General features: G+C 48.8%; 1 protein-coding gene across 1 annotated transcript in view; it reads right to left on the bottom strand.

The window, feature by feature from the left end:
- Window positions 1-5173: 5173 nt before the first annotated feature.
- Window positions 5174-26874, bottom strand: part of stambpa (STAM binding protein a) — a 28722-nt gene continuing 7021 nt past the window's right edge. Inside the window, exons 4-10 of the mRNA XM_070866235.1 lie at window positions 25711-25806; window positions 20866-21214; window positions 16387-16511; window positions 14215-14352; window positions 12782-12894; window positions 6724-6823; window positions 5174-5622 (exon numbers count right to left, since the gene is read on the bottom strand). Coding sequence (XP_070722336.1) covers window positions 5566-5622; window positions 6724-6823; window positions 12782-12894; window positions 14215-14352; window positions 16387-16511; window positions 20866-21214; window positions 25711-25806 — 978 coding nt within the window. The 3' untranslated portion in view covers window positions 5174-5565. The remainder of the gene's footprint in view (window positions 5623-6723; window positions 6824-12781; window positions 12895-14214; window positions 14353-16386; window positions 16512-20865; window positions 21215-25710; window positions 25807-26874) is intronic.

The raw sequence follows: 26874 nt of genomic DNA, 5'->3' as shown, positions 1-26874 counted from the left end.
TCCCGTCCTTAATCCTCCCGTCCAACAGCATCTGCGTCGGGGTATGATGGGTGAGGAGTGTAATGGGGGATATTCCGGTAAAGATCTGAGCTCTCTTTACTGCCCAGTGGGTGGCAAGCAAGTGCCTCTCACAATTGGAGTATCCCTTTTCTACCTCCGTGAGGACCCTGGAGGAGTACACCACTGGTCTCAGCTGACCGTTTCGCCCCTGGAGCAACATTGCACTTAAGCTGTCACCACTGGCTGCCACCTCCAGGAAGAATTCCTCCCCCCATCAATTGCCCCTAGGGCTGGTGCTACCTGCAGGTCTCTCTTAAGACGGACAAATGCTGCCTCACAGCCCTCGTCCCATTCCCACTCGACCCCCTTATGTAGGAGTCTGAGCAGAGGGGCGGCAGTGGCTGCATAGTCCTCGATGAAGTCCCTACAGTAGCCGGTGATTCCCAGGAAAGACCTTACCCCGACACATCCCTAGGGACAGGGAGTTCCTGCACTGCCTTTCTTCTAGCCTCATCAATGGCCCTTTCTCCTGCCCTTATCGTCAGGCCCAGGAATTTTACCTCTCCTAGACCTATCTGGGCTTTCTTGGGGTTAACTTTAAAACCCCCTTCCTTCAGTAAGACCAGCAGTTCGACCAGCAGTGCACCGTGTTCCTCACTGCTGTCTGTGAACAACAACAGGTCGTCCACATACTGGACCAGCTGGTGTGGTTGGCTGAAGCCTTTTAAGCAGTTCGCCATGCATTGGTGAAAGATGCTGGGACTATTATGAAAGCCCTGTGGGAGGCAGCTCCATGTATACTGCTGTTCCCGGAAGGTGAAGGCAAACTTGTACTGGTCTTCCCTCCGTACAGGGATAGACCAGAACCCGTTGGATATGTCCAACACTGTGAACGTGGTTGCGGATGCAGGGATTTCCCCGATCAGATCCGCAACCGCCGCTACTGTGGGAGCACAAGCTGGGATGTTTTTATTGAGCACCCTATAATCCACCGTAGCCCTCCAAGAATTATCCGGTTTCCTAACCGGCCAAAGCGGGGAGTTGACATGGGTGGCTATGGGTCTCAAAACACCCTGCTCGACAAGCGAGCTTAAAGCTATCTCCAAGTCTGCTTCTGCCTCTCGGGGAAAGCCATACTGCTTTTGCGGGCGGGACATGGGATCCCCATCTATTCTAACCTCCACTCCTGTGACTCTCCCACAGTCGTGTTTATGGGTGGCAAATGCTGCAAGATTTGCTTGCACATAGATCCGGTACTCGGCCGGGGTGTTACCGACCAGAACCTCCAGGTCGTAACCCCCTTTTGGCTTCATTGTACACAGAGTCCCTTTTCCCTGTTTCTTATCAATAACCATGACTTCTCCCTCTGCTCCCGTGCCCACTGTGCCCCATAGACAGTGATTCCTCAAGTCTACTAGGATCTGGCAAGCGATGATAAAATCAGCCCCCAAAATCCCTTTTCCCACCTGCTCCCAGTTCATCAGGACGCACTTCCATTGTGTTTGGAGTGCTCCTAACCGAACTGCGAGCGGGACTGAGAAAAACCCAGCCTTCTCATTACCTGTGAACCCAACTAGTTGATACGGCACCCCGTTTGATAGAGGTGAGGTTGCGGGGTCCTCCGAATGGACTATCGTGCTGGAAGCACCAGTGTCCAAAAGGTAGGTACCCAATACACCCTCAACCTCCATCTTGACCCAGGGTCGTCCCCAGGGGTCGTATTCTAGTGGTCACAGGTATGCAGGCTGGGTCTGGGCTAGTCACGGCCTCTGTACTGGCAGGGTTTCTGGTGCTTCCCTGCCTGTTGCCGTGGCTACCTTCCCAGTCCCCTCCAGCGCTGTCCTCACTGCAGCTACTATCTGGTCAAGGGATGGTGAGGAGCTCGCTCCACTTCCCCCACTCTGGGTGGCTCCTAAAGAACTTCTCCCCCCATATCTCTTTACTGGGCTCCTGCAATCCCTTTTAAAATGCCCAGCTTTCCCGCACCCGTAGCACACTCTCCCCTTATCAGACGAGCGGCCACCCTCCTGGTGCCATTCCCTTTTGGGAATCGAGTTGGGTTTTACTTCATTTACCCGACCTTTGGAGGTTTTCTCCTCCTCCCCTCCTCCATTCCGTTGGACCAGTGCCAGTTGCCTGACCACTGCTTCCTCGGTGAGGTTGGGGTCCCGGGAATCGAACCACAGTTCTGCCCTGGCCTTGAGCCGGGGCAAGCAGTTTGCCACCAGCATCCTCAGCCAGCGGCCAGTCTGTACCGTGGAAAGATTCACCCGGTCGAGGAGCTCCCCACAGGCTGCGTGGTATACCGCCCACAGCCTGTCTGCAAACGCCTGCGGGGTTTCCCCTGCGAGCTGCCTTGTCCTTTCGACCCGTTCGAAAGGACTGCCGTCATCGAAGCCCAAAGCCTCAAGGACGGCCCTCTGGACCTCAGTAAATGTACGCTGTCCCCTCCGGCATTCTGCCGGTAGGGCCTGGTACAATTTGCTGTCCAGAGAGAAGAGCAGCAGCTTGGCTGTCTCTTCCTCGTCACACCCATTAATTTCCCCTGCCTGCATCACCTCCATGAAGTGGATAGACGGGTCCCCGCTGCGAGTGAGTGCATGGCCCTGAGTGATTGAACTCCATGGGGAATAATAAAATCGCTCTCCAGCGCTCCCTGACCTTGGCCACCTCCCTGTGGAGGACCGTACTTGCGCTGCCTGACCGGGCACATCCGCCCTTGTTCAGGATCTTTCTGCGCTGGTCCCTCTACCTCCGGCTGTCCCACCATACCCAGTGCAGCAGACAGTGCCTGGTCTCCTGATCCAGCCTTTAACTGACCCTCGGCTGGAGCCTCACATCTCTGTTGCCGAGCGGGACACATTGGTCCTGCTCCCAGCCCTGGGTATGCTACTACCTGCGTGCCCCGTCCCTCCTGGTACCCCACCGGACAAATCACCGGTGCCTCAGGAGGTGGTCAGGCATCTCTTGGCTTTGGATTCTCCTCTACCCCCCAATACTCTCCTTTGTCCCCTGTGGACCCTCCGGGTCCTATCAGGGCGACCATCCGCTTTGCCTGGGATAGAGCGTGGGTGAGAGTTTTAATCCTCTCTTGGCAGGGACCGTGATCTGCAAACTCACTGCTACTGGCCACTTTATAGGCTGCCTGTACATCTTTTAATTTATTCTCCAGTTCCCAAATTTTCTGGGTGTATTGAGAGTTCTGTTCCCGGAGGGACCCCTCACTACCCTTGGCCTCAGTGACCTGACACTGAAGATAGTCCCGGCTATTTCGGAAGGTCTCCTCCAACTGCTGGTTCCTTTGCTGCTCCTCAGCTAATTCGGCCAGCAGGTTGTCCCCAACCACAGCCCGGATAGCAGAGAGCTCCTCTGATTTCTGAAGACTCTGTTCCAAGTCCTTCACCCGCTGGTCGAGCTTTCGGACTTAGCGGGTGAGGCAGATAAGCCAGATGGCCTTTTCCACCCTGCGGTTGTGGTCCTTCCCTGTTGTCCACTGAGCAGCAGCATCCACTGGGCGCTCTGCCCGAGTGAGGGCTTGCACCCAAGGTTTGGTGAGGTTCACCTTGCCAAAAATGTATGAGGAAATTCTCTCCTCCATTTTAGTTTCCTCTCTTATCACCTCATCTGTTATATTAACATCTCCTGTTTGCTTATGTCCCTTTGTGGTCGCCATGTTCTGTAAGGGGTTTTCACAGGGTTGTTGTGCCTTGGGTGTCTCTCTCTGGGCTTCTGCCCTCACAGCTTATGCCTGGCCTGTGAGGTACCCTGAGTACTGCAAGAGCACCCCTGGAGAGACTGTGTCCACAGCTTATGAAGGGGGTTTTGAGACTCGTGCGTCCCCACAGCTTATGCCTAGCCTGTGAGGCACCTGTGAGTTTCAAACGCTCCTCACCCCTTCTTCCCTAGCCTGTGACACACAGTTGAGCGTTTTCGAGGCGCTCCTAGCTTCCCTTACACGGTTCTGACATAAGACTCACGATCAGGAGATGTAATACAATAGAACTGAGACAAGGTGATTCCAAGAGGAACTTTAGGCTTCCAATTTATTTGACAAGGTGCAACTCAACAAACAGCAATACACCAACAAAACAATCCCCCTAAATCCCACTAAAACGGACCCAATGAAAATCTTTACACCAGTTTAGCAGTACAATGCCCAACCTCCCACCTTTCCTGGCCTAACTGAGTTGGGAGTTCTGGGAACCAGAGGTTATACTCACTACTGTGCCTTCCGCAGTCTGGTGGTTTGTTTCTTCTATCTTCGGACACTGGTTTTCCTTCAGTGTCGAGAAGCCTGTGGTTGTGGTTGTGGTTGTTGGATGACGAGGGCAGAGAAAATCATCACTTCCTTTTTCACTGCGTCAGAAACCCCTTTTTTATAGCCAGATTATCCAGTCCGCCTCTCCTGCTGAAGTAGATTCTTCTCATGGACTTTTTGATTTTGAAAAATGCAAGTTTTAGGTTTTTAGGTTTTTTTCCCCACTGATCTTAACCTACTCAAGGTTTGAGTGGGTGTTGATTGCATTGGCCTCCTGTAGCCATTGTGCTAGTCTGGCCTGAGCCAGATATTTCTATGCCTGATGAAAAAGGTGTTGGAATATGTATGTGGCATTGTTTAAATGCTAATGTTTTCAAGGGGCGAGTTTCGAGGGTATACAGTTCCCAGACAATTTGATTAGTTCCAATGTCCAAACTGGCCCTTTTGAATATTGACTCCACCCCTTTTCTTGCAGACCCAACATACACCTTTTAAAAAATCCCAAATTCGATTAAAGTTCGTAGTTTCTTCCATGTGCACTTTAGGATTTCAAACTTTCTGGTAGATAGTTCCAAATTAAATTCCCTTTCCTATGAGTCCAAACACTGGGGGGGGGGGGTCTCCATTCATTTGTGTCCCAAAGTTTTCCTTCCATCGGTTTCAATTCACAGCAGAGACTGATCCCACAGCCCTTTTCCTTCTGGGTAAAATGAGGGGGTTTTCGTCCTCCCCGACACCCTCCTCCCGGAATTCCCTAGGGTTGCACGTGAGCTGTCCGAACAATTACTCCCTGACACGGTTCATTTAGATTATGAAGCCGAGCTCAAAATACGTGCGAGACACAGACCGCTGGGACAATCCGTAAGGCATCCGAGCAAAACAGAGCAGGGTGCGCGAGGAAATGAGTCAAGAAACTAAATGGCCACACTCGGTTTATTGATGTGCAAAACGACAATAATTAGGCCAAATAAGGTTAAGGGAGGTCAAAAGTGCAGTGAGATTTAACAAAAAAAACCCGACAGGCATCTTACTTCATTTCCCATGTTTCATCAGTGTGAGTGCAGCAGTGTGGGCTTTTAAATAAAAGGCGGTCCCCGCTTTCTGTACAGGGTCGTTTGGAACGGACAACATTTTTAGTATTTTAGAATAATTACATTCAAAGTCAAAAACTCCTCAAACGACAAAGAAAGTGTCGCAGGTTCGGAAGTGTTAGAGCGGAAAGTCCTTTGCCTGTGGTACTGGAGACAGTGACATCGTGGTTAGTGGTTTCTATGGAAACCAAGGATGCTCAGAAGACAAGGCACCAATCACCGGAGGTCCAGCATTGTAACACTCGTCTCCGCTACAAAAACATGTGAACACGCCTGAAAAACACAGCAGGAGAGAGATTAGTGAAAACGGTTGTACGCAATGGTCAGTGGTCGGCAGTAGTCCCTCCGGCTGATAGGACAATACAACGGAGGCAAATTCCAGCTCCTAACCAGTGTCGGTGTCGTGCCCACATTGGTGAATCCCCAGAGTTAACTGGTCACAGTCCTTGGCACCATGCAGTGCCAGTGTGGGTTCCTCGTCACCTGACTGGGTGTGGGTGTCTGAGACCTGGGGGCTCAATCAGTGCGAGGGAGGGGGACAGGCAGGGGTCATCTCGGGGGTGGAGGAGGTCTCGGAGACTCAGTTGGGGGGGGGTCTCGGAGACTCAGTTGGGGGGGTCTCGGAGACTCAGTTGGGGGGGGTCTCGGAGACTCAGTTGGGGGGGGTCTCGGAGACTCAGTTGGGGGGGGTCTCGGAGACTCAGTTGGGGGGGGTCTCGGAGACTCAGTTGGGGGGGGGTCTCGGAGACTCAGTTGGGGGGGGTCTCGGAGACTCGGGGGTTGTGGGAGGGTCCTTGCCTACTTTACTTGCGGTGCCAGGAGCACGGACTGATGTTGCCATACAATAACATATGGTTGCCTTTATTAAACGTCTCGCTTAGTCAGATCATTTCTGGACCTGATGTGACTGATGCTGCGTTCCACTTAGGCCCCTGAGAAAGCAGGAAATCGGACACCCGATCCTGGCTGGACAAATGAAGCGAAGGTTCAATACTCTGTGAACTAATCAACCCATTTCTGCAGAGAGGATGGAGACAGTCTGTAATGTTGATCACATCAGGTCCATTGCAAGGTCCAAAGGACCTTGAGCTGGGAAGATGAACTGGTGCAATGGCGTTGGTTCAACGACGTGGGAGGAGGAGGAGGAGGAGGATACTGTCCTACCTAGCTGCAACATTACCATATTTTCAGGTGCATGTTTGACGCACAGTTTGCCAAAAACTATCAAGCGACACTGAATATCTACAGTGCGCAGAGGGGGAGGATTAAAGAACCATCGAATAGTTCATTATTGCCTCGGATAATCACAATTTTTCTGTTGCACAATATATTTTGTTTCCTTCCGGAAAGCTGCACGCAGCAAATGCTACTTACGTTAAACAGAGGCGGGTCCTTGGGATGGGGGTGGAACCCTTTCTGCTTGCAGGAGGAAATCTCGGCCATCCCATGGTCAGTCAGTCCGAAAAATCCTGTCCTAAACAGCCAGAGAAATCATCAGAGCACGGGGTTTAAAACACTAAAATCCGTCACCAATTCCAGTCTTTCAAAGCTCTTCAGTACTACAGGAGAATCTGCTCCTAATGTTGCCCAAGTAGGAATAGTTCGATAATTAAAACCGCAGATACGCTTGGAGTCCGCTCTCAACCAAACAGTGCTGCAGGAAGCCAGTCATAGAAACATAGAAAATAGGTGCAGGAGTAGGCTCTTCGGCTCTTCAAACCTGCACCATTCAATAAGATCATGGCTGATCCTTCACCTCAGTACCCTTTTCCTGCTTTCTCTCCATACCCCTTGATCCCTTTAGCCGTAAGGGCCATATCTAACTCCCTCTTGAATATATCCAATGAACTGGCATCAACAACTCTCTGCGGTAGGGAATTCCACAGGTTAACAACTCTCTGAGTGAAGAAGTTTCTCCTCATCTCAGTCCTAAATGGCTTACCCCTTAACCTTAGACTATGTCCCCTGGTTCTGGACCTCCCCAACATCAGGAACATTATTCCTGCATCTAACTTGTCCAGTTCCGTCAGAATTTTATATGTTTCTAGGAGATCCCCTCTCATCCTTCTAAGCTCCAGTGAATACAGGCCCAGTCGTTCCAGTCTCTCCTCATAGGTCAGTCCTGCCATCCCGGGAATCAGTCTGGTGAACCTTCGCTGCACTCCCTCAATAGCAAGAACGTCCTTCCTCAGATGAGGAGACCAAAACTGAACACAATAGTCCAAGTGAGGCCTCACTAAGGCCCTGTACAACTGCAGTAAGACCTCCCTGCTCCTATACTCAAATTCCCTAGCTATGAAGGCCAACATACCATTTGCCTTCTTCACCGCCTGCTGTAACTGCATGCCAACTTTCAATGACTGATGTACCATGACACCCAGGTCTCGTTGCACCTCCCCTTTTCCTAATCTGTCACCATTCAGATAATATTCTGCCTTCGTGTTTTTGCCACCAAAGTGGATAACCTCACATTTATCCACATTATACTGCATCAGCCATGCATTTGCCCACTCACCTAACCTATCCAAGTCACCCTGCAGCCACTTAGCGTCCTCCTCACAGCTCACACCGCCACTCAGCTTAGTGTCATCTGCAAACTTGGAGATATTACATTCAATTCCTTCATCCAAATCATTGATGTATATTGTAAATAGCTGGGGACCCAGCACTGAGCCCTCCGGCACCCCACTAGTCACTGCCTGCCATTCTGAAAAAGACCCGTTTATCCCAACTCTCTGTTTCCTGTCTGTCAACCAGTTCTCTACCCACGTCAGTAGATTACCCCCAATACCATGTGCCTTAATTTTGCACACCAATCTCTTGTGCGGGACCTTGTCAAAAGCCTTTTGAAAGTCCAAATACACCACATCCACTGGTTCTCTCTTGTCCACTCTACTAGTTACATCCTCAAAAAATTCTAGAAGATTTGTCAAGCATGATTTCCCTTTCATAAATCCATGCTGACTTAACCGATCCTGTCACTGCTTTCCAAATGCGCTGCTATTTCATCTTTAATAATTGATTCCAACATTTTCCCCACTACTGATGTCAGACTAACCGGTCTATAATTACCCGTTTTTTCTCTCCCTCCTTTCTTAAAAAGTGGTGTTACATTAGCTACCCTCCAGTCCATAGGAACTGATCCAGAGTCGATAGACTGTTAGAAAATGATCACCAATGCATCCACTATTTCTAGGGCCACTTCCTGAAGTACTCTGGGATGCAGACTATCAGGCCCCGGGAATTTATCGGCCTTCAATCCCATCAATTTCCCTCCTAATAAGGATTTCCTTCAGTTCCTCCTTCTCACTGGACCCTCAGTCCCCTAGTATTTCCGGAAGGTTATTTGTGTCTTCCTTCGTGAAGACAGAACCAAAGTATTTGTTTAACTGGTCCGCCATTTCTTTGTTCCCCATTATAAATTCACCTGAATCTGACTACAAGGGACCTACGTTTGTTTTCACTAATCTTTTTCTCTTCACATATCTATAGAAGCTTTTGCAGTCAGTTTTTATGTTCCCAGCAAGCTTCCTCTCATATTCTATTTTCCCCCTCCTAATTAAACCCTTAGTCCTCCTCTGCTGAATTCTAAATTTCTCCCAGTCCTCAGGTTTGCTGCTTTCTCTGGCCAATTTATATGCCTCTTTCTTGGATTTAACACTATCCTTAATTTCCCTTTTTAGCCACGGTTGAGCCACCTTCCCCGTTTTATTTTTACTCCAGACAGGGATGTGCAATTGTTGAAGTTCATCCATGTGATCTTTAAATGTTTGCCATTGCCTATCCACCGTCAACCCTTTAAATATCATTTGCCAGTCTATCCTAGCCAATTCACGTCACATACCGTCGAAGTTACCTTTCCTCAAGTTCAGGATCCTAGTCTCTGAATTAACTGTGTCACTCTCCATCTTAATAAAGAATTCTACCATATTATGGTCACTCTTTCCCAAGGGGTCTCGCACAACAAGATTGCTAATTAGTCCTTTCTCATTACACATCATCCAGTCTAGGATGGCCAGGCCTCTCGCTGGTTCCTCGACATATTGGTCTAGAAAACCATCCCTAATATACTCCAGGAAATCCTCCTCCACCGCATTGCTACCAGTTTGGTTAGCCCAATCAATATATAGATTAACGTCGCCCATGATAACTGCTGTACCTGTATTGCACGCATTCCTAATTTCTTGTTTGATGCTGTCCCCAACCTCACTACTACTGTTTGGTGGTCTGTACACAACTCACACTAGCATTTTCTGCCCTTTGGTATTCCGTAGCTCCACCCATACCGATTCCACATCATCCAAGCTAATGTCCTTCCTTACTATTGCGTTAATTTCCTCCTTAACCAGCAACGCCACCCGACCTCCTTTTCCTTTCTGTCTATCCTTCCTGAATGTTGAGTTCCCAGCTTTGGTCACCCTGGAGCCATGTCTCTGTGATGCCAATTACATCATATCCGTTAACAGCTATCTGCGCAGTTAATTCGTCCACCTTATTACGAATACTCCTCACATTGAGGCACAGAGCCTTCAGGCTTGTCTTTTTAACACATTTTGTCCCTTTAGAATTTTGCTGTAATGTGGACCTTTTTGCCTTGGGTTTCTCTGCCCTGCACTTTTACTTTTTTTCTATCTTTTGCTTCTGCCCCTATTCTACTTCGCTCTGTCTCCCTGCATAGGTTCCCATCCCCCTGCCATATTAGTTTAACCCGTCCCCAACACCACTAGCAAACACTCCCCTTAGGACATTGGTTCCGGTCCTGCCAATCCAAGTTTAGCCTCACCTCATCACTCCATTCACTTCTTTTCACCTCCTACTCTTTTCAACCTTGTTCATGGCCTGAACTATGGCTCTTAACCCTTCACCCAAAGCTCTCATAGCTGAGTCAGCCCACATGATGTCAAAATAGTCCATATTGCCATTAGACGCTGGATGATCATAGCTTCAAACCACTTAAGGAAATTTGAGTTTAATAGGGATCGACTGCATTTACTGATGATAGTAATATACATTCTGCTCTGTGTTATACTGCATGCAGCAGGCTGTACAGCAAATCCAACAGTACATTAATTGAGTCAAAGTCCTGGAACTCCCTCCCTAACAGTGCTGTGGGAGTACCTTCACCACACGGACTGCAACGGTTCAAGGCGATGGTTCACCACCATCTTCTCAAGGCCAATTAGGGACGGGCAATAAATGCCGGCCTTGCCAGCAACATCAACATCCCTTGAACGAATAAAGAAAAACATTGCCCCCAGAGCCTGCTCCTGATGAGGACATCTACTGCTGTCCTTAGCAGTCCCCGGTGGACGGGACTGGATTGGATAAATGGTATTTATTGCATTGTTCCTGCTAATGCGAGCTCTTTATATCCGAGTGTCTAACTGTACATCCGACTGAAGTTCAAGTTCTTCCACAGGTTGACTCCGAATCACTGCTGCCATAAACCCATAGGCACATCGCACTGAATAACTCACTGCCAGCGCCCAGCTTTAGGCTAGCTCCCTCCAGGGTTAAATCTCTACCCTTCCTATCCCACAACAGCTAGCAAATTATCATCATAGGCGGTCCCTCGAAGCGAGGACGATTTTCTTCCGCACTGAAAAGCAATGAGTTCACAGGTGTTTCAATGAAGGACCTAATATTCCAGATCCCGAACTACATATTGAAGGGTGGAAGATGCCTGTGCATGGATTTTTTTAACATGTGGTGGCCGTTGCACACCAGCCACCACACGGGCTTGACCGAGCGAGGTCTGGGTCCAGTGGCAAGGATTTACCCAAGACGACTGGAGACCAGCTTTGCTGCACAGACCTAGTGCGCGCACACGTATCGCAGCCCGTGCTGTCCCTGGGCCCTCGCTTCTCCTGGGCCCCGATCACATGAACTCTAGACGAGCTAGTAAATGGCTGCGCAGCAAGTGACGTGATTAGGGGATTGGTGCGGAATTCCGACCCTGTCGATAGCACCTTTGGGAGAGTTAGGCCCACACTGGCGAAGGAGGTTCAACATGAACAGAAGTGTAGTGTGTTACCGTTTGGTGCCTTTTGACTCTTATGCCACATTGTGTGTTTAGATCACTCGGGCAGGCCAGTCCAGCTTCCTCTGCTTTTCAAAGTATCAATTCACTCACCTTGATATCGGGGTAGATTTTCAATAAAGTGCCCAGGATAATGAATATTCTTTCACTTTAGCAACTATCCATACCGTTCCTCTCCTGTCTTTCATAGTGTCCTGGGCAACATTTACCCAATCAACATCACCATAATATAGATAAGTTCGTTCTTCACCTTACCGCTCTTTGTGGATTTTGTTGTGAGCAATATTGCTGCCACATTTGCTCGTATTAGTGAGTGCAGTTTACAGGAATTCACCGGAGGCAACACCAGAGACAACTACACATAGAAACATAGAAAAATAGGAGCAGGAGCAGGCCATTCGGCCCTACGAGCCAGCACCACGATTCAATCAGATCATGGTTGATCATTCACCTCAGTACCCCTTTCCTGCTTTCTCTCCAACAGAGACTGTGATTTGATGACCCTTGATCCTTTTAGCCGTAAGGGTCATCAAATCACAGTCTCTGTTTTTAGTGACAGGCAGCTGACGGCAGCCCCCCCACCCCCCACCCCCGGACACACATCCTGCCCCCTCACCCCCCGGGCACTCTCCTCATCCATCCTTCCCTCCTTCCCCCCCCCCCCCATCCCCGGCACTCACACATCTCACTCCCCTCCCCCCAGACACTCGCACGCCCCCCTCCCCCCAGACACACTCCTCCTCCCCCTATTCCCCCCACGGCACTCACCCTGCCCCTGAACCCTCACATTTCCCCCCCCTCCCCGATACTCTCCACCTCCTATCCCTCTGAACACCCCCCCCTCACTATCCCCCGAACAGTCACAGTCACACCCCCCCCAAACCCACCCCACCCCACCCACCCACCCCTCCCCCCCTCCCCACCCCACCCCCCCCCCACCCCTCCCCACCCCCCCACCACCACCCCCAAGACGCTCGCCCCTATCCCTGGACCCTTTCCCTTCCAAATCCATCGATCTCTGTCTTGAAAGCTCCAATTGACCCCCATCCGCTGCGACCTTTTGGGGGAGAAAGTTCCAGATTCCCACGGCCCTTTGTGTGACGAAGTGCTCCTGACATCACCCCTGAACGGCCGGGCTCCAACGTTAAGGTTCTGCCCCCTTGTTTTAGATTCCCCCACCCTCCCCCCACAGGAAATAGTTTCTCTCCATTGATCCTACTGAATCCTTTAATCATTTTAAACACCTGAATTAGATCGCTCCTCTATACTCGAGGAAATACAAGCCTAGCCTGTGCCGCCAGTCCTCATAACTTAACCAGTTAAATGTTGCGTGAAGACCTGTGCCCCTTTAATAGAGTGACACAGCACACAGTAATCCCATGGGATACTCACTCCTGGTACTTGGGTGAACAAACAATAGCAATGGCTTCTGGAAGCATGATCTGGTAGGAGCAGTGGGTGTGAAGGTCCACGCTGGAGAGGAATGCAGTCTGGGTGGGGTGTGTCTGAAAATGCAAATAACAATATTACTCAATGTCATTACGTCACTACGGCAAAACGACACAGGTTCAGTCACTTTATTCCAAGTATCCCCTGATCGCAGATGCACTGATACAGAACAGGGTGTGGAGGATGGGTCAAACACATACCTAGGTATCTGCGGGACCTGGGAGTGCAATGGGTGAGTGCACCCACACTGCGCCAGAATGTGGATCCAAAACACAAGCCCGCCCCAGAGGTTTCTAATCCTGGACTGGCTGCTATGAAGGATGATAAAGGTGCGAGGAAAAGACGCGAGAGGAAAACCGCAGGCTAACCCTGACCCACTCGCTCGTGACTGATTACAGACCGGCTTTCTGCCCAGTGTCCAGGGCACATGAAAAATTAAAGAAAATAACCAATACAATATCCCCCCTTTCTTCCTCAAAGCTCCATTTGGTCACAGACTCACCCACAGTCCCACAGATCCAGGTCTCCAGTGTCCCAACAGATCCGTACCCACAGACGATCAGTCCACACGCCCACAGACCCAGTCCCCTTGATAGCTCACCCATTCTGCAGGTGCAAGCCTCGACAGCGAGCACCAACAATTTACAACAACTTGTATTTATATAGCGCCTTTAACACAGTGAAACATCCCAAGGTGCTTCACGGGAGTATTATGGGATAAAAGATTTGACACCGAGCCACATAAGGAGAAATTAGCGCAGGTGACCAAAGCTTGGTCAAAGAGGTAGGTTTTAAGGAGCGTCTTGAAGGAGGAAAGAGAAGTAGCGAGGCGGAGAGGTTTAGGGAGGGAATTCCAGAGCTTGGGGCCTAGGCAACAGAAGGCACGGCCACCGATGGTTGAGCGATTATAATCAGAGATGCTCAAGAGGGCAGAATTAGAGGAGCGCGGACATCTCGGGGGTTGTGGGGCGGGAGGAGATTACAGAGATAGGAAGGGGCGAGGCCATGGAGTGATTGGAAAATACAGATGACAATTTTGAAATCGAGGCGTTGCTTAACCCAGAGCCAATGTGGGTCAGCGAGCACAGGGGTGATGGGGTGAGCGGGACTTGGTGCGAGTTTGGACACGGACTGCCGAGTTTTGGATCACCTCTAACGGCGGGACGTGTTGTTACGAAGTCCAGTTCTGTCCATTTTTAGGGAGACACACTGGGTGGTGATCAGGACTGACTTCAGCCTCCCCAAGGATACACAGACCAGCTCTGACATCCGGTCTACCATCCTTCCTGTGCACGGACCAGGGACAATTTGTTTCCTGTACAGCCCAGGATTGTGTCAGCAGCCACAGACAGTTACAGGGCTAGAGCGCAACTTACATGAATCCAGCCCAAAGTTATTAGGTCATCTCGGTCTTGAATAAGGAAGAGTTCTTCTTCATTCTCCGTGTTACAGTAATCAGGACCCGCACTTTGTTTAGGCATGATCACATGGGTTATAGTAAACTCATTCTGCATCTGGAGGCACAATAAACAGATCAAATTACAGCATCAGTGCGGTCATACGAGGAATCCAGAGAGGTGTCGGAGCGAGCGGTGCAGTTACAGTGCAGAGTGGCACCAATGCTCAACACCATGCAGGCAATCTGCGTTTTAAATTCATTCTTGTGGGCATCGCTGCCAAGGCCCTCATTTATTGCCCATCCCTAATTGCCCCTTGAGAAGGTGGTGGTGAGCCGCCTTCTTGAACCGCTGCAGTCCGTGTGGTGAAGGTGCTCCCACAGTGCTGTTCGGGAGGGAGTTCCAGGATTGTGACCCAGCGACGATGAAGGAACGGCCGATATATTTCCAAGTCAGGATGGTGTGTGACTGGGAGGGGAACGTGGAGGGGGTGGTGTTCCCATGCGCCTGCTGCCCTTGTCCTTCTAGGTGGTAGAGGTCGCGGGTTTGGGAGGTGCTATCGAAGAAGCCTTGGCGAGTTGCTGCAGTGCATTGTGCAGATGGTACACACTGCAGCCACGGTGCGCCGGTGGTGGAGGGAGTGAGTGTTGAAGGTGGTGGGTAGCGTGCCGATCAAGCGGGCTGCTTTGTCCTGGATGGTGTTTCTTAAGTGTTATTGCAGTGGCAATGATCCAGGCAAGTGGAGAGTATTCCAACACACTCCCGACTTGTTCCTCGTTGGTGGTGACGGGGTGTTGGGAATATCAGTAGTTCCCAATCTTCAGAAATATACTGAATAGGCAATAGGGGCCAATCGTGTCCATGGAAAATTGGGTTGCCGGATAGTGAGGGCAAGTAGCCAGGTATCCAAAGGAAGAGTGTAACCTACAATTACAACAGTGACTGCACTTCAAAAGTACTTCAATAGCTGTAAGGAGCTTTGAGATGTCCGGTGGATGTGAAAGGCGCTATATAAATGCAGGGGCGAGATTGGGACTCCCAGAGCTTTGGTGGGGGGGAGCAAGGGTACGAGTTCCCAATAAGATGTAGGTGTTCACCAGAGAGTTGTGGGGGTATTGAGCCCCCAATTCAGTCTGGGGCAGTAGGTGAACCCAAGTGAGCTGGGGGAACGTGTGTCCTTCACCAAGTATGGTGGGGGGAGGTGGTTGTTAAGACTCAAGGGGCTGCTACCATGCCCCCTCAGCATTGACAGGAATTTAGAGCGGGCATGTACATGTATTGAACAGCTCAGTGCTGTACCAATCACCAATGAACGAACGCCAAGTGAGAGGGAGCAAGTCTGGAACAGAAAGGCAAATCAGTCATATTAAGGGGATGGAGTATAAAAGCAGGGAAGTCTTGCTACAGTTATACAGGGTATTGGTGAGGCCACACCTGGAATACTGCGTGCAGTTTTGGTTTCCATATTTACGAAAGGATATACTTGCTTTGGGGGCAGTTCAGAGAAGGTTCACTAGGTTGATTTCCGGGGATGAGGGGGTTGACTTATGAGTAGGTTGGGCCTCTATTCATTGGAATTCAGAAGAATGAGAGGTCTTATCGAAACGTATAATATTATGAGGAGGCTTGACAAGGTGGATGCAGAGAGGATGTTTCCACTGATGGGGGAGATTAGAACTAGAGGGCATGATCTTAGACTAAGGGGCCACCCATTTAAAACTGAGATGAGGAGGAATTTCTTGTCTCAGAGGGTTGTAAATCTGTGGAATTCGCTGCCTCAGAGAGCTGTGGAAGCTGGGACATTGAATAAATTTAAGACAGAAATAGACAGTTTCTTAAACGATAAGGGGATAAGGGGTTATGGGGAGCGGGCGGGGAAGTGGAGCTGAGTCCATGATCAGATCAGCCATGATCGTATTAAATGGCAGGGCAGGCTCGAGGGGCCATGTGGCCTACTCCTGCTCCTACTTATTAGACTATTAGTTTCCTGCCCAGTAAAGTACCCACACCCATCAACACCTCTTCTCAATCATTTATCTCTGACCGTTTACTGCGCTTTGTCAGAGCACGCCTGACCTGCCCAGCGGCTGAGAAGCAGGAACATCTCCAATTACAAAACCGAAGCATGCACCATTCGGTCGCGGTCCTTACCAGTCTGCCGCAGAGAATGCCGCAGGTCTCCACACCTCGGGCCGTGTTGGCCTCGGCGAGCTGGAGAAACTGCTGACACAGACCTTTGGGAACCACCACCTTCCGAAGTCTGTCCGCAGAAAAGTCTGGAACAGAAGATATAAAAATTCCAATGTTATCCGCCCCACCAACGAATACAACCACAATTCCTTCCCCGGTGCTGGACCTTCTTGCATGAGCCGTTAGATCATTGTCCGTTCAGTTATCTGTCCATTCAATTATCTGCCTCTCTCCTGAAGACTTTGCTGAAAAATTTTATTCATTCACGGGAAGTGGGCATCGCTGGCAATGCCAGCATTTATTGACCATTCGAATTGCCCTTCTGATGGTGAGCCGCCTTCTGGAAACCGCTGCGCTCCGTGTGATTAAGGACCATAGAGGTTTGATATAACTGTGGGACTTGTTCAGCCGTTTCAGAGGGGCAGTTAAGAGTCAGACCCACAGTCAACCACATTGCTGTATGTCTGAAGTCACATATCAGCCAGACGGGTAAGGGCGGCAGATTTCCTTCCCTAAAGGACATTAATGAACCAGATGGTTTTTTTTTTAAGCAAAATCTGATAGTTTCAAGATAATTTTAACTAAAATTATTGCTTTTTTAAAAAATTCCAGATATATTTAATTAACTGAATTCAAATTCACAAACTACCGTGGATTTACTCCAGATTATTAGTCCCGGCCTCTGGATTACTGGCATAACCACTTTGCTGCCGTACCCTATGCAGGTTGGTATTGGGCTGCAGCTCCATCAGACGGGAGATGGGGGCAGTGGGAATAAAGGGTTAATTGGGAGCGGGCAGGGAAGTGGAACTGAGTCCATGATCGGATCAGTCATCATCTTATTAAATGGTGGAGCAGGGTCAAGGGGCCAAATGGCCGACTCCTGCTCCTATTTCTTGTGTTCTTGTGTTTTCTTTTTACATACCTGTAGAAACTCTTACTATCTGTTTTTATATTTCGTGCTAGTTTGCTTTCATAATCTAGCTTCCTTCTCATTTTTTTTTTTAGTCGTCCCTTGCTGGCTTTTAAAAGTTTCCCAATCGTCTTGGCCACATTGTATGCCTTTGTTTTCAATTTCATACCCTCCCTTATTTCCTTAGTTAGCCACGGATGGTTATCCCTTCTCTTACAGTCTTTCCTTCTCATTGGGATATATTTTTGTTGTTCCAGTCCACTTTAGCCAACTCTGCCATCATACCTTTGTAGTCTCCTTTGTTTAAGCTTAGGACACTGGTTTGAGATCCAACTTTCTCACCCTCCAACTGAATTTGAAATTCAACCATGCTATGGTCACTCATTCCTAGAGGCTCCTTTATTCGGAGATCATTTATTAATCCTGTCTCATTACACAGTACCAGATCTAAGATAGCCTGCTCCCTGGTTGGTTCTGCAACCTACTGTTCAAGGAAACTATCTCGGATACACTCTATGAACTCTTCCTCAAGGCTACCCTGGCCAATTTGCTTTGTCCAATCAATATGAAGGTTAAAATCGCCCATGATTATTGCCATTCATTTTTTTACAAGCCTCCATTATTTCTTGCTTTATACTCCGTCCAACAGTGTAGCTATTGTTAGGGGGCCTATAGACTACTCCCACCAGCAACTTTTCTCCTTTATTATTCTTTATCTTCACCCAAACTGATTCAACATCTTGATCCTCTGAGCCAATATAGTTTCTCACTAATGCACTGATCCCATTCTTTATTAACAGAGCTACCCCACCTCCTTTTCCTTTCTGTCTGTCCTACCGAATTGTCAAATACCCCGAATATTTAGTTCCCAGCCATGGCCACCTTGCAACCATGTCTCTGTAATGGCTATCAGATCATATCTATCTGTGCTGTCAACTCATCTATTTTGTTACGAATGCTGCGTGCATTCAGATAAAGAGCTTTTAAATTTGTTCTTTATTGCCATTTTTTCCTGCTTTGACCCCACTTTCTGATACACTTTTATGTTTATACATTCTGTCCCTTCCTGGCATGCTCTGGTTTTCATTTCCCCCAGTGCTACCCTGCTCTATTGCCTTCTCCTTATTCTTTAAATTTTTTAATTTCCGCTCACCTGAACCCTTCCCCCCCCATTAATCAGTTTAAAGCCCTCTCTACAGCCCTCGTTATTTGATTGGCCAGGACCCTAGTCCCAGCACGGTAAAAGTGGAGCCTGTCCCGACGGAACAGCTCCCTCTTACCCCAGTACTGGTGCCAGTGTCCCACAAACCAAAACCCATTTCTCCCACTCCAGTCTTTGAGCCATGTGGTTAACTCTCTAATCTTATTTACCCTATGCAAATTTGCTCGTGGCTCCAGTAGTAATCCTTTGTGGTTCTGCTTTTTAATTTGGCTCAATCCCTCAGCAGAACCTCTTTGTTTGAACTACCTATGTCATTGGTACCCACGTGGACTACAACTGGATCACTCCCCTCCCACTCCAAGTTCCTCTCCAGCCCAGAGGAGATGTCCTTAACCCTGGCACCGGGCAGGCAACACAGCTCTCGGCTGCAGAGAACAGTATCTATCCCCCTAATGATACTTCACCCCACTTGAATGGCCCTCTGTACCACGGTGCTGTGGTCAGTTTGCTCATCCTCCCTGCAGTTCCTGCTCTCGTTCACACGGGGGGGGGGGGGGCAAGAGCCTCGAGCCTGTTGGACAAGAGCAAGGGCTGAGGCTCCTCCATCACTACATTCCGAGTCCCCATACCTTCCTCACTCGTAGTCACACCCTCCTGTCCTTGACCACGGATTAAATTTGAATTAATTACTCTAATTGGTGTGTCTAGCGCCTGGATCGCGGCGTCCAGGTAACTCTCCCCCTCCCTGACGTGTTGTAGTGTCTGCAGCTCGGACTCCAGCTCATCAGCACGGAGCCAAAGTTCCTCGAGCTGCAGACACTTGCTGCAGATGTGGTCACCGTGGACCTCGATGGGGTCAACCAGCTCCCACATGCTGCAGCAGAAACACACCACCTGTCCTGCCATCTCCAATGTATTCAATTGGTTAAGATTTGAAGTTTTGAACATTTAATTTATAATCCCAGCTCTTAATTTAAACCAATGCTCAAGAACAGTTTTGGTTTCCATATTTAAGAAAGGATATACTTGCTTTGGAGACAGTTCAGAGAAGGTTCACTAGGTTGAATCCGGGGATGAGGAGGTTGACTTATGAGGAAAGGCCTCTACTCATTGGAATTCAGAAGAATGAGAGGTGATCTTATCGAAACGTATAAGGTTATGAGGGGGCTTGACAAGGTGGATGCAGAGAGGATGTTTCCACTGATGGGATAGACTAGAACTAGGGGGCATGACCTTAGAACATTCAAAACAGAGATGAGGAGGAATTTCTTTTCTCTGAGGGTTGTAAATCTGTGGAATTCGCTGCCTCAGAGAGCTGTGGAAGCTGGGACATTGAATAAATTTAAGACAGAAATAGAGTTTCTTAAACGATAAGGGGATAAGGGGTTATGGGGAGCGGGCGGGGAAGTGGAGCTGAGTCCATGATCAGATCAGCCATGATCTTATTGAATGGCGGAGCAGGCTCGAGGGGCCATATGGCTGACTCCTGTTTATGTTCTTATGTAAGAGAGAGAAAAACTGACCAAACTGACCAACCCAGCAGCGAGTGAAATATCACTTACCTATTTTTACTTTTTTTTTTAATATAATTGATTTTAATCTTCCCCCTCTGCTCCGAATTCCCACTCTTTGCAAATTCCCAAATAAACCACTCTGTTTAACTCCACTCCGTTTAAGACTTCTCTGTGCAGATCACTTGGTACTCTGAAAAACTGTTGACTTTTATACCTTGGAGCTACACCCAATTTATAAGTGTTGACCTTTTGTCTGTGATTAACACCTATTCAAGACAAATAATTTCAGCCTCTACAGCTCTCTGGGGCAGAGAATTCCAAAGATTCACAACCCTCTGAGAGAAGAAATTCCTCCTCATCTCCGTTTTAAATGGGCGACCCCTTATTCTGAAACTATGCCCCCTAGTTCTAGATCCTCCCACGAGGGGAAACATCCTCTCTGCATCCACCTTGTCAAACCCCCTCGGAATCTTATACATTTCGATAAGATCACCTCTCATTCTTCTAAAATTCCAATGAGTACAGGCCCAACCTGCTCAACCTTTCTTCATAAGGCAACCCCTTCATCTCAGGAATCAACCGAGTGAACCTTCTATGAACTGCCTCCAATGCAAGTATATCCTTCCTTAAATGAGACCAAAACTGTACGCAGTACTCTAGGTGTGGTCTTACCAACGCCCTTGTACAGTTGGAGCAGGACCTCCCTACTTTTATACTCCACCCGCCCTTGCAATAAAGGCCAACATTCCATTGTTAAGCTGAACAAGCAAACCATTGAAAGTAGATTCTCAAAGACTAGTTTTGAGATGTCTGAATGTAAATACGAGTAAATGGATCAGATCAGTCCTCACTGTTCCAGTTGGTCCCAAAAGCTCCAGGCTTCTTTGAGCGATCTACCACAGGTGCCCCAGTGTTTGGAAGACTTGCGGTGGGCGAGGGTGGAGTGAGATTATTCGGTGGCATTGGAACGCCCGGTACGAGGGGGCAGTCTTTGGACCCGGGGGAGTTTTCCGGTTTCGAGTATTTCTCCAGCATCTTCAGCCGTTCTTTCTCCAGCTCCTTCCGTCGCATCATCTCCTCGAAGGCGTGGAACTGTTCCTGCTCCGCTTGCTGCTGCCGCATTTGCGCCACCCTCTGCTTTTCATCCTCCACCTGTCGCTGCCGGGCCTGCTCCTGCGCAAATTCCTCCTCTTCCCTCCGCTGCAAAGTGTGAGAAAGGCGTCAGCGATAGCGGGCCCGTCGCTCGTGAACAGTCTCTGCAGCTTCTCACTGCCGCGCAAACCGGCCGCCACGGTTAGGTACCTTACAACAACAACTTTTATTTATATAGTGCCTATAGCGAGGTAAAACGTCCCCAGGGAATGCACAGACAAAACAAATAAATTTGACACTGAGCCACACGCAAGAAGAAATTAACGCTGGTGACCAAAAGCTTGGTCAAAGAGGCAGGTTTTAAGGAGCGTCTTAAAAGGAGGACGGAGAGGTAGAGAGACGGAGAGGTTTAGGGAGTTTCGGAGCTTGGGGCCCAAGCAGCTGAAGGCATGGCCACCAATGATCGAGCGATTATAATCAGGGATGTTCAAGAGGGCAGAACTTTGGGAGCGCAGACATCTCGGGGGGAGGTTGTGGGGCTGGAGGCGATTACAGAGATAGGGAGCAGCGAGGCCATGGAGGGATTTGTAAACAAGGATGAGAATTTTGAAATCGAGGCGTTGCTCAACCGGGAGCCAATGTAGGTCAGCGAGCACAGGGGTGATGGGTGAGCGGGACTTGGTGCGAGTTAGGACACGGGCTGCCAAGTTTTGGATCACCTCTAATTTACGGAGTGTGGAATGTGGAAGGCCAGCCAGGAGTGCGTTGGAGTAGTGAAGTCTGGAGGTAACAAAGGCATGGATGAGGGTTTCAGCAGCAGATGAGCTGAGGCAGGGGCGGAGGCGGGCAATGTTACGGAGGTGGAAAGAGGCGGTTTTAGTTATGCCGCGGATATGTGGTCGGAAGCTCATTTCAGAGTCAAATATGACTATACTTCAAAAAGTAATTCATTGATTGTAAAGCGCTTTGGTACGACCCGAAGTCATGTCAAGCACGATAGAAATGAAAGTTTGTTTGTTCTTTCATTCCAAGAGCTGGAAACAGCTGGCAATCTGCAAACGTCTGGTTAACATTGCTGGTTAAAGAGGAGATTAATGAATAGTTAGGAAGGACATTAGATTGGATGATGTGGAATCTATATGGGTAGAGCTGCAGAACACCAAAGGGCAAAAAACGTTAGTGGGAGTTGTGTACAGACCTCCAAACAGTAGTAGTGATGTTGGGGAGGGCATCAAACAGGAAATTAGGGGTGCATGCAATAAAGGTGCAGCAGTTATCATGGGTGACTTTAATATGCATCTGGATTGGGCTAACTAAACTGGAAGCAATACGGTGGAGGAGGATTTCCTGGAGTGCATAAGGAATGGTTTTCTAGACCAATATGTCGAGGAACCAACTAGGGGGGAGGCCATCTTAGACTGGGTGTTGTGTAATGAGAGAGGATTAATTAGCAATCTCGTTGTGCGAGGCCCCTTGGGGAAGAGTGACCATAATATGGTGGAATTCTGCATTAGGATGGAGAATGAAACAGTTAATTCAGAGACCATGGTCCAAAACTTAAAGAAGGGTGACTTTGAAGGTATGAGGCGTGAATGGCTAGGATAGATTGGCGAATGATACTTAAGGGGTTGACTGTGGATGGGCAATGGCAGACATTTAGAGACCGCATGGATGAACTATAACAATTGTACATCCCTGTCTGGCGTAAAAATAAAAAAGGGAAGGTGGCTCAACCGTGGCTATCAAGGGAAATCAGGGATAGTATTAAAGCCAAGGAAGTGGCAGACAAATTGGCCAGAAATAGCAGTGAACCTGGGGATTGGGAGAAATTTAGAACTCAGCAGAGGAGGACAAAGGGTTTGATTAGGGCAGGGAAAATAGAGTACGAGAGGAAGCTTGCAGGGAACATTAAGACGGACTGCAAAAGTTTCTGTAGGTATGTAAAGAGAAAAAGGTTAGTAAAGACAAACGTAGGTCCCCTGCAGTCAGAATCAGGGGAAGTCATAACGGGGAACAAAGAAATGGCGGACCAATTGAACAAGTACTTTGGTTCAGTATTCACTAAGGAGGACACAAACAACCTTCCGGATATAAAAGGGGTCAGAGGGTCTAGTAAGGAGGAGGAACTGAGGGAAATCTTTATTAGTCGGGAAATTGTGTTGGGGAAATTGATGGGATTGAAGGCCGATAAATCCCCAGGGCCTGATGGACTGCATCCCAGAGTACTTAAGGAGGTGGCCTTGGAAATAGCGGATGCATTGACAGTCATTTTCCAACATTCCATAGACTCTGGATCAGTTCCTATCGAGTGGAGGGTAGCCAATGTAACCCCATTTTTTAAAAAAGGAGGGAGAGAGAAAACAGAGAATTATAGACTGGTCAGCCTGACATCAGTAGTGGGTAAAATGATGGAATCAATTATTAAGGATGTCATAGCAGTGCATTTGGAAAGAGGTGACATGATAGGTCCAAGTCAGCATGGATTTGTGAAAGGGAAATCATGCTTGACAAATCTTCTGGAATTTTTTGAGGATGTTTCCAGTAGAGTGGACAAGGGAGAACCAGTTGATGTGGTATATTTGGACTTTCAGAAGGCTTTCGACAAGGTCCCATACAAGAGATTAAGCACATGGGATTGGGGGTAGTGTGCTGACATGGATTGAGAACTGATTGTCAGACAGGAAGCAAAGAGTAGAAGTAAATGGGTACTGTTCAGAATGGCAGGCAGTGACTAATGGGGTACCACAAGGTTCTGTGCTGGGGCCCCAGCTGTTTACATTGTACATTAATAATTTAGACGAGGGGATTAAATGTAGTATCTCCAAATTTACGGATGACATTAAATTGGGTGGCAGTGTGAGCTGCGAGGAGGATGCTATGAGGCTGCAGAGTGACTTGGATAGGTGAGGTGAGTGGGCAAATGCATGGCAGATGAAGTATAATGTGGATAAATGTGAGGTTATCCACTTTGGTGGTAAAAACAGAGAGACAGACTATTATCTGAATGGTGACAGATTAGGAAAAGGGGAGGTGCAACGAGACCTGGGTGTCATGGTACATCAGTCATTGAAGGTTGGCATGCAGGTACAGCAGGCGGTTAAGAAAACAAATGGCATGTTGGCCTTCATAGCGAGGGGATTTGAGTACAGGGGCAGGGAGGTGTTGCTACAGTTGTACAGAGCCTTGGTGAGGCCACACCTGGAGTATTGTGTACAGTTTTGGTCTCCCAACTTGAGGAAGGACATTCTTGCTATTGAGGGAGTGCAGCGAAGGTTCACCAGACTGATTCCCGGAATGGCGGGACTGACATATCAAGAAAGACTGGATCAACTGGACTTGTATTCACTGGAGTTCAGAAGAATGAGAGGGGACCTCATAGAAACGTTTAAAATTCTGACAGGTTTAGACAGGTTAGATGCAGGAAGAATGTTTCCAATGTTGGGGAAGTCCAGAACCAGGGGTCACAGTCTAAAGATAAGGGGTAAGCCATTTAGGACCGAGATGAGGAGAAACTTCTTCACCCAGAGAGTGGTGAACCTGTGGAATTCTCTACCACAGAAAGTTGTTGAGGCCAATTCACTAAATATATTCAAAAAGGAGTTAGATGTCGTCCTTACTACTAGGGGGATCAAGGGTATGGCGAGAAAGCAGAAATGGGGTACTGAAGTTGCATGTTCAGCCATGAGCGGTGCAGGCTCGAAGGGCCGAATGGCCTACTCCTGCACATATTTTCTATGTTTCTATGTTTCCATTAGCAACAGCAATTAACGTGCGATTAACCTCAGGACTGATTTAGACCATTTCGCCAGATAGGATAGGCTAGCAGAAAATCAGAAGCCAGCTCCTGGCCCCCAGGTGACCTGTGAGCAATGCCACTGGTGATCAGCTAGTGCTAATACATGTCTTCCGCAGTGACAGCACGGTGTGCCTTTTTGTCCATATCTCGGGTTCCCGGCTGTTAGTGTTTGCCTGGGCTCCTCTACACAAAAGGCAGCTGCTCTTGTAACCTGGCCTCTTGTGGGCAAGGCTACAGATGGTCCAAAGCAAGGATCGGGACAGACTGCCCAGTGATATAAAGCAACAACAGCTTGTGTAGAGACTGGAGCACAAAAGTCGAGGCTGTGCAGTGCTGAGGGAGCGCTGCACTGTCAGAGGTGCGGTCCTTCGGATGAGACTTTAAACCGAAGCCCTGTCTACTCTCTCAGGTGGACGTAAAAGATGACATAAGAACATAAGAAATAGGAGCAGGAACAGGCCATTTGGCCCCTTGAGCCTGCTCTGCCATTCAATAAGATCATGGGCTCAACTCCACTGACATGGCACTATTTTCGAGGAAGAGCAGGGGGGAGTTATATCCGGTGTTTTGCCAATATTTATCCCTCAAAACAGATTATCTGGTCATTACCACATTGCTGTTTGTGGGAGCTTGCTGTGTGCAAATTGGTTGCCACGTTTCCTACATTACCACAGTGATTACACTTCATCAGTTGTAAAGCACTTTGAGATGTTACGTAAATGCAGGTCTTTGGGACATATGGTGATCGTGAAGGGCGCTATATAAACGCAGTTCTTTCTTTTTGGTTTCTGTGCTGCGTCCTACTTACCCGCAGCTCCTGGTGATCTGCATACTCGACCTCGTATCGCTTCAGAAGCTCTCTCTTCAGTTCCTCGGCCCTCGGAAACGCAATCTCTTTTAGTTTCTACCACACGCACAGGGAAAAGAAAAGCAAGAGTCTGATATATGACACTGTTTGGCATTCTCCCTTCCACCGCATTGCAACTCAGAGTGCGGACTATGCACGTAGTGCTGTATGCCAAGCCGGTGATACAAACCCACAATACAAACAAACACTTTGCTTACGGTCAGGGCGCTCCAGCGTGGAGTGATAGGAACCAGGTCTGTGCCTGGGGTTCCCTCGAAACAGTCAATTCCTCGTTTAATCATCGCCGGCGAGGGGGCAGTACAAAGAGCAGAGAGGCTGCAGAGGGTGGAGGAAAGCACCTGCGGGCCATGTTACAAACACCGCTGCCAATGCTGCTTTTGAGCTGTGCGGTCTGGAGATCCCGCTCACCGGCTTCTGAACGGAAAATATGCGCGTGCACGGAAATTTGAACGGGTCAGTCAGCAACATTGAAGGGGCTGCCCACCCAAAAATAAACTAGAGCGAGTATTGACCGCTGTAACACAGCATTATAGAGAGAGTATAGTAATGGGTGATCGGGGCAAGGACAGGGGCAAACTGGCTTCGCCACCACCACACTCACCAGGTGAGACACAGCGAGATACCCCAGTGCATCCGTCCGCCATTACACACATCTCATACTTTCCTCATTCCTCTGCTGAAGACCGAGTAGCCTAGTGTCAGGGTGAGTGACTGACTGGGAGTGGCTCGCTAACAACCTGCTGTTTCAATTAAAGCCGAACTCATCGTCTGTACATCCAGACTTAGAGAATCCATCTTGCAGCACTGCAACTCTCAAAACAGGGCAGCATAACATCTTGTCTCGATTATCAACTGTGGCTCAGTGGGCAGCACACTCGCCTCGGAGTCAGAAAGTTGCGGGTTCAAGACCCACTCCAGGCTGACACTCCAGTGCAGTGCTGAGGGAGCGCTGCACTGTCGGAGGTGTCGTCTTTTGGATGAGACGTTAAACCGAGGCCCTGTCTGCCCTCTCAGGTGGATGTAAAAGATCCCGTGGCACTATTTCGAAGAAGAGCAGGGGAGTTATCCCTGGCGTCCTGGGCAATATTTATCCCTCAATGAACA

This window comes from Pristiophorus japonicus, chromosome 22, assembly GCF_044704955.1.
Source record: "Pristiophorus japonicus isolate sPriJap1 chromosome 22, sPriJap1.hap1, whole genome shotgun sequence".
Classification (NCBI taxonomy): domain Eukaryota; kingdom Metazoa; phylum Chordata; class Chondrichthyes; family Pristiophoridae; genus Pristiophorus; species Pristiophorus japonicus.
The sequence above is the reverse complement of the archived record's forward strand: the minus strand, read 5'-3'. Positions and strand labels throughout refer to the sequence as shown.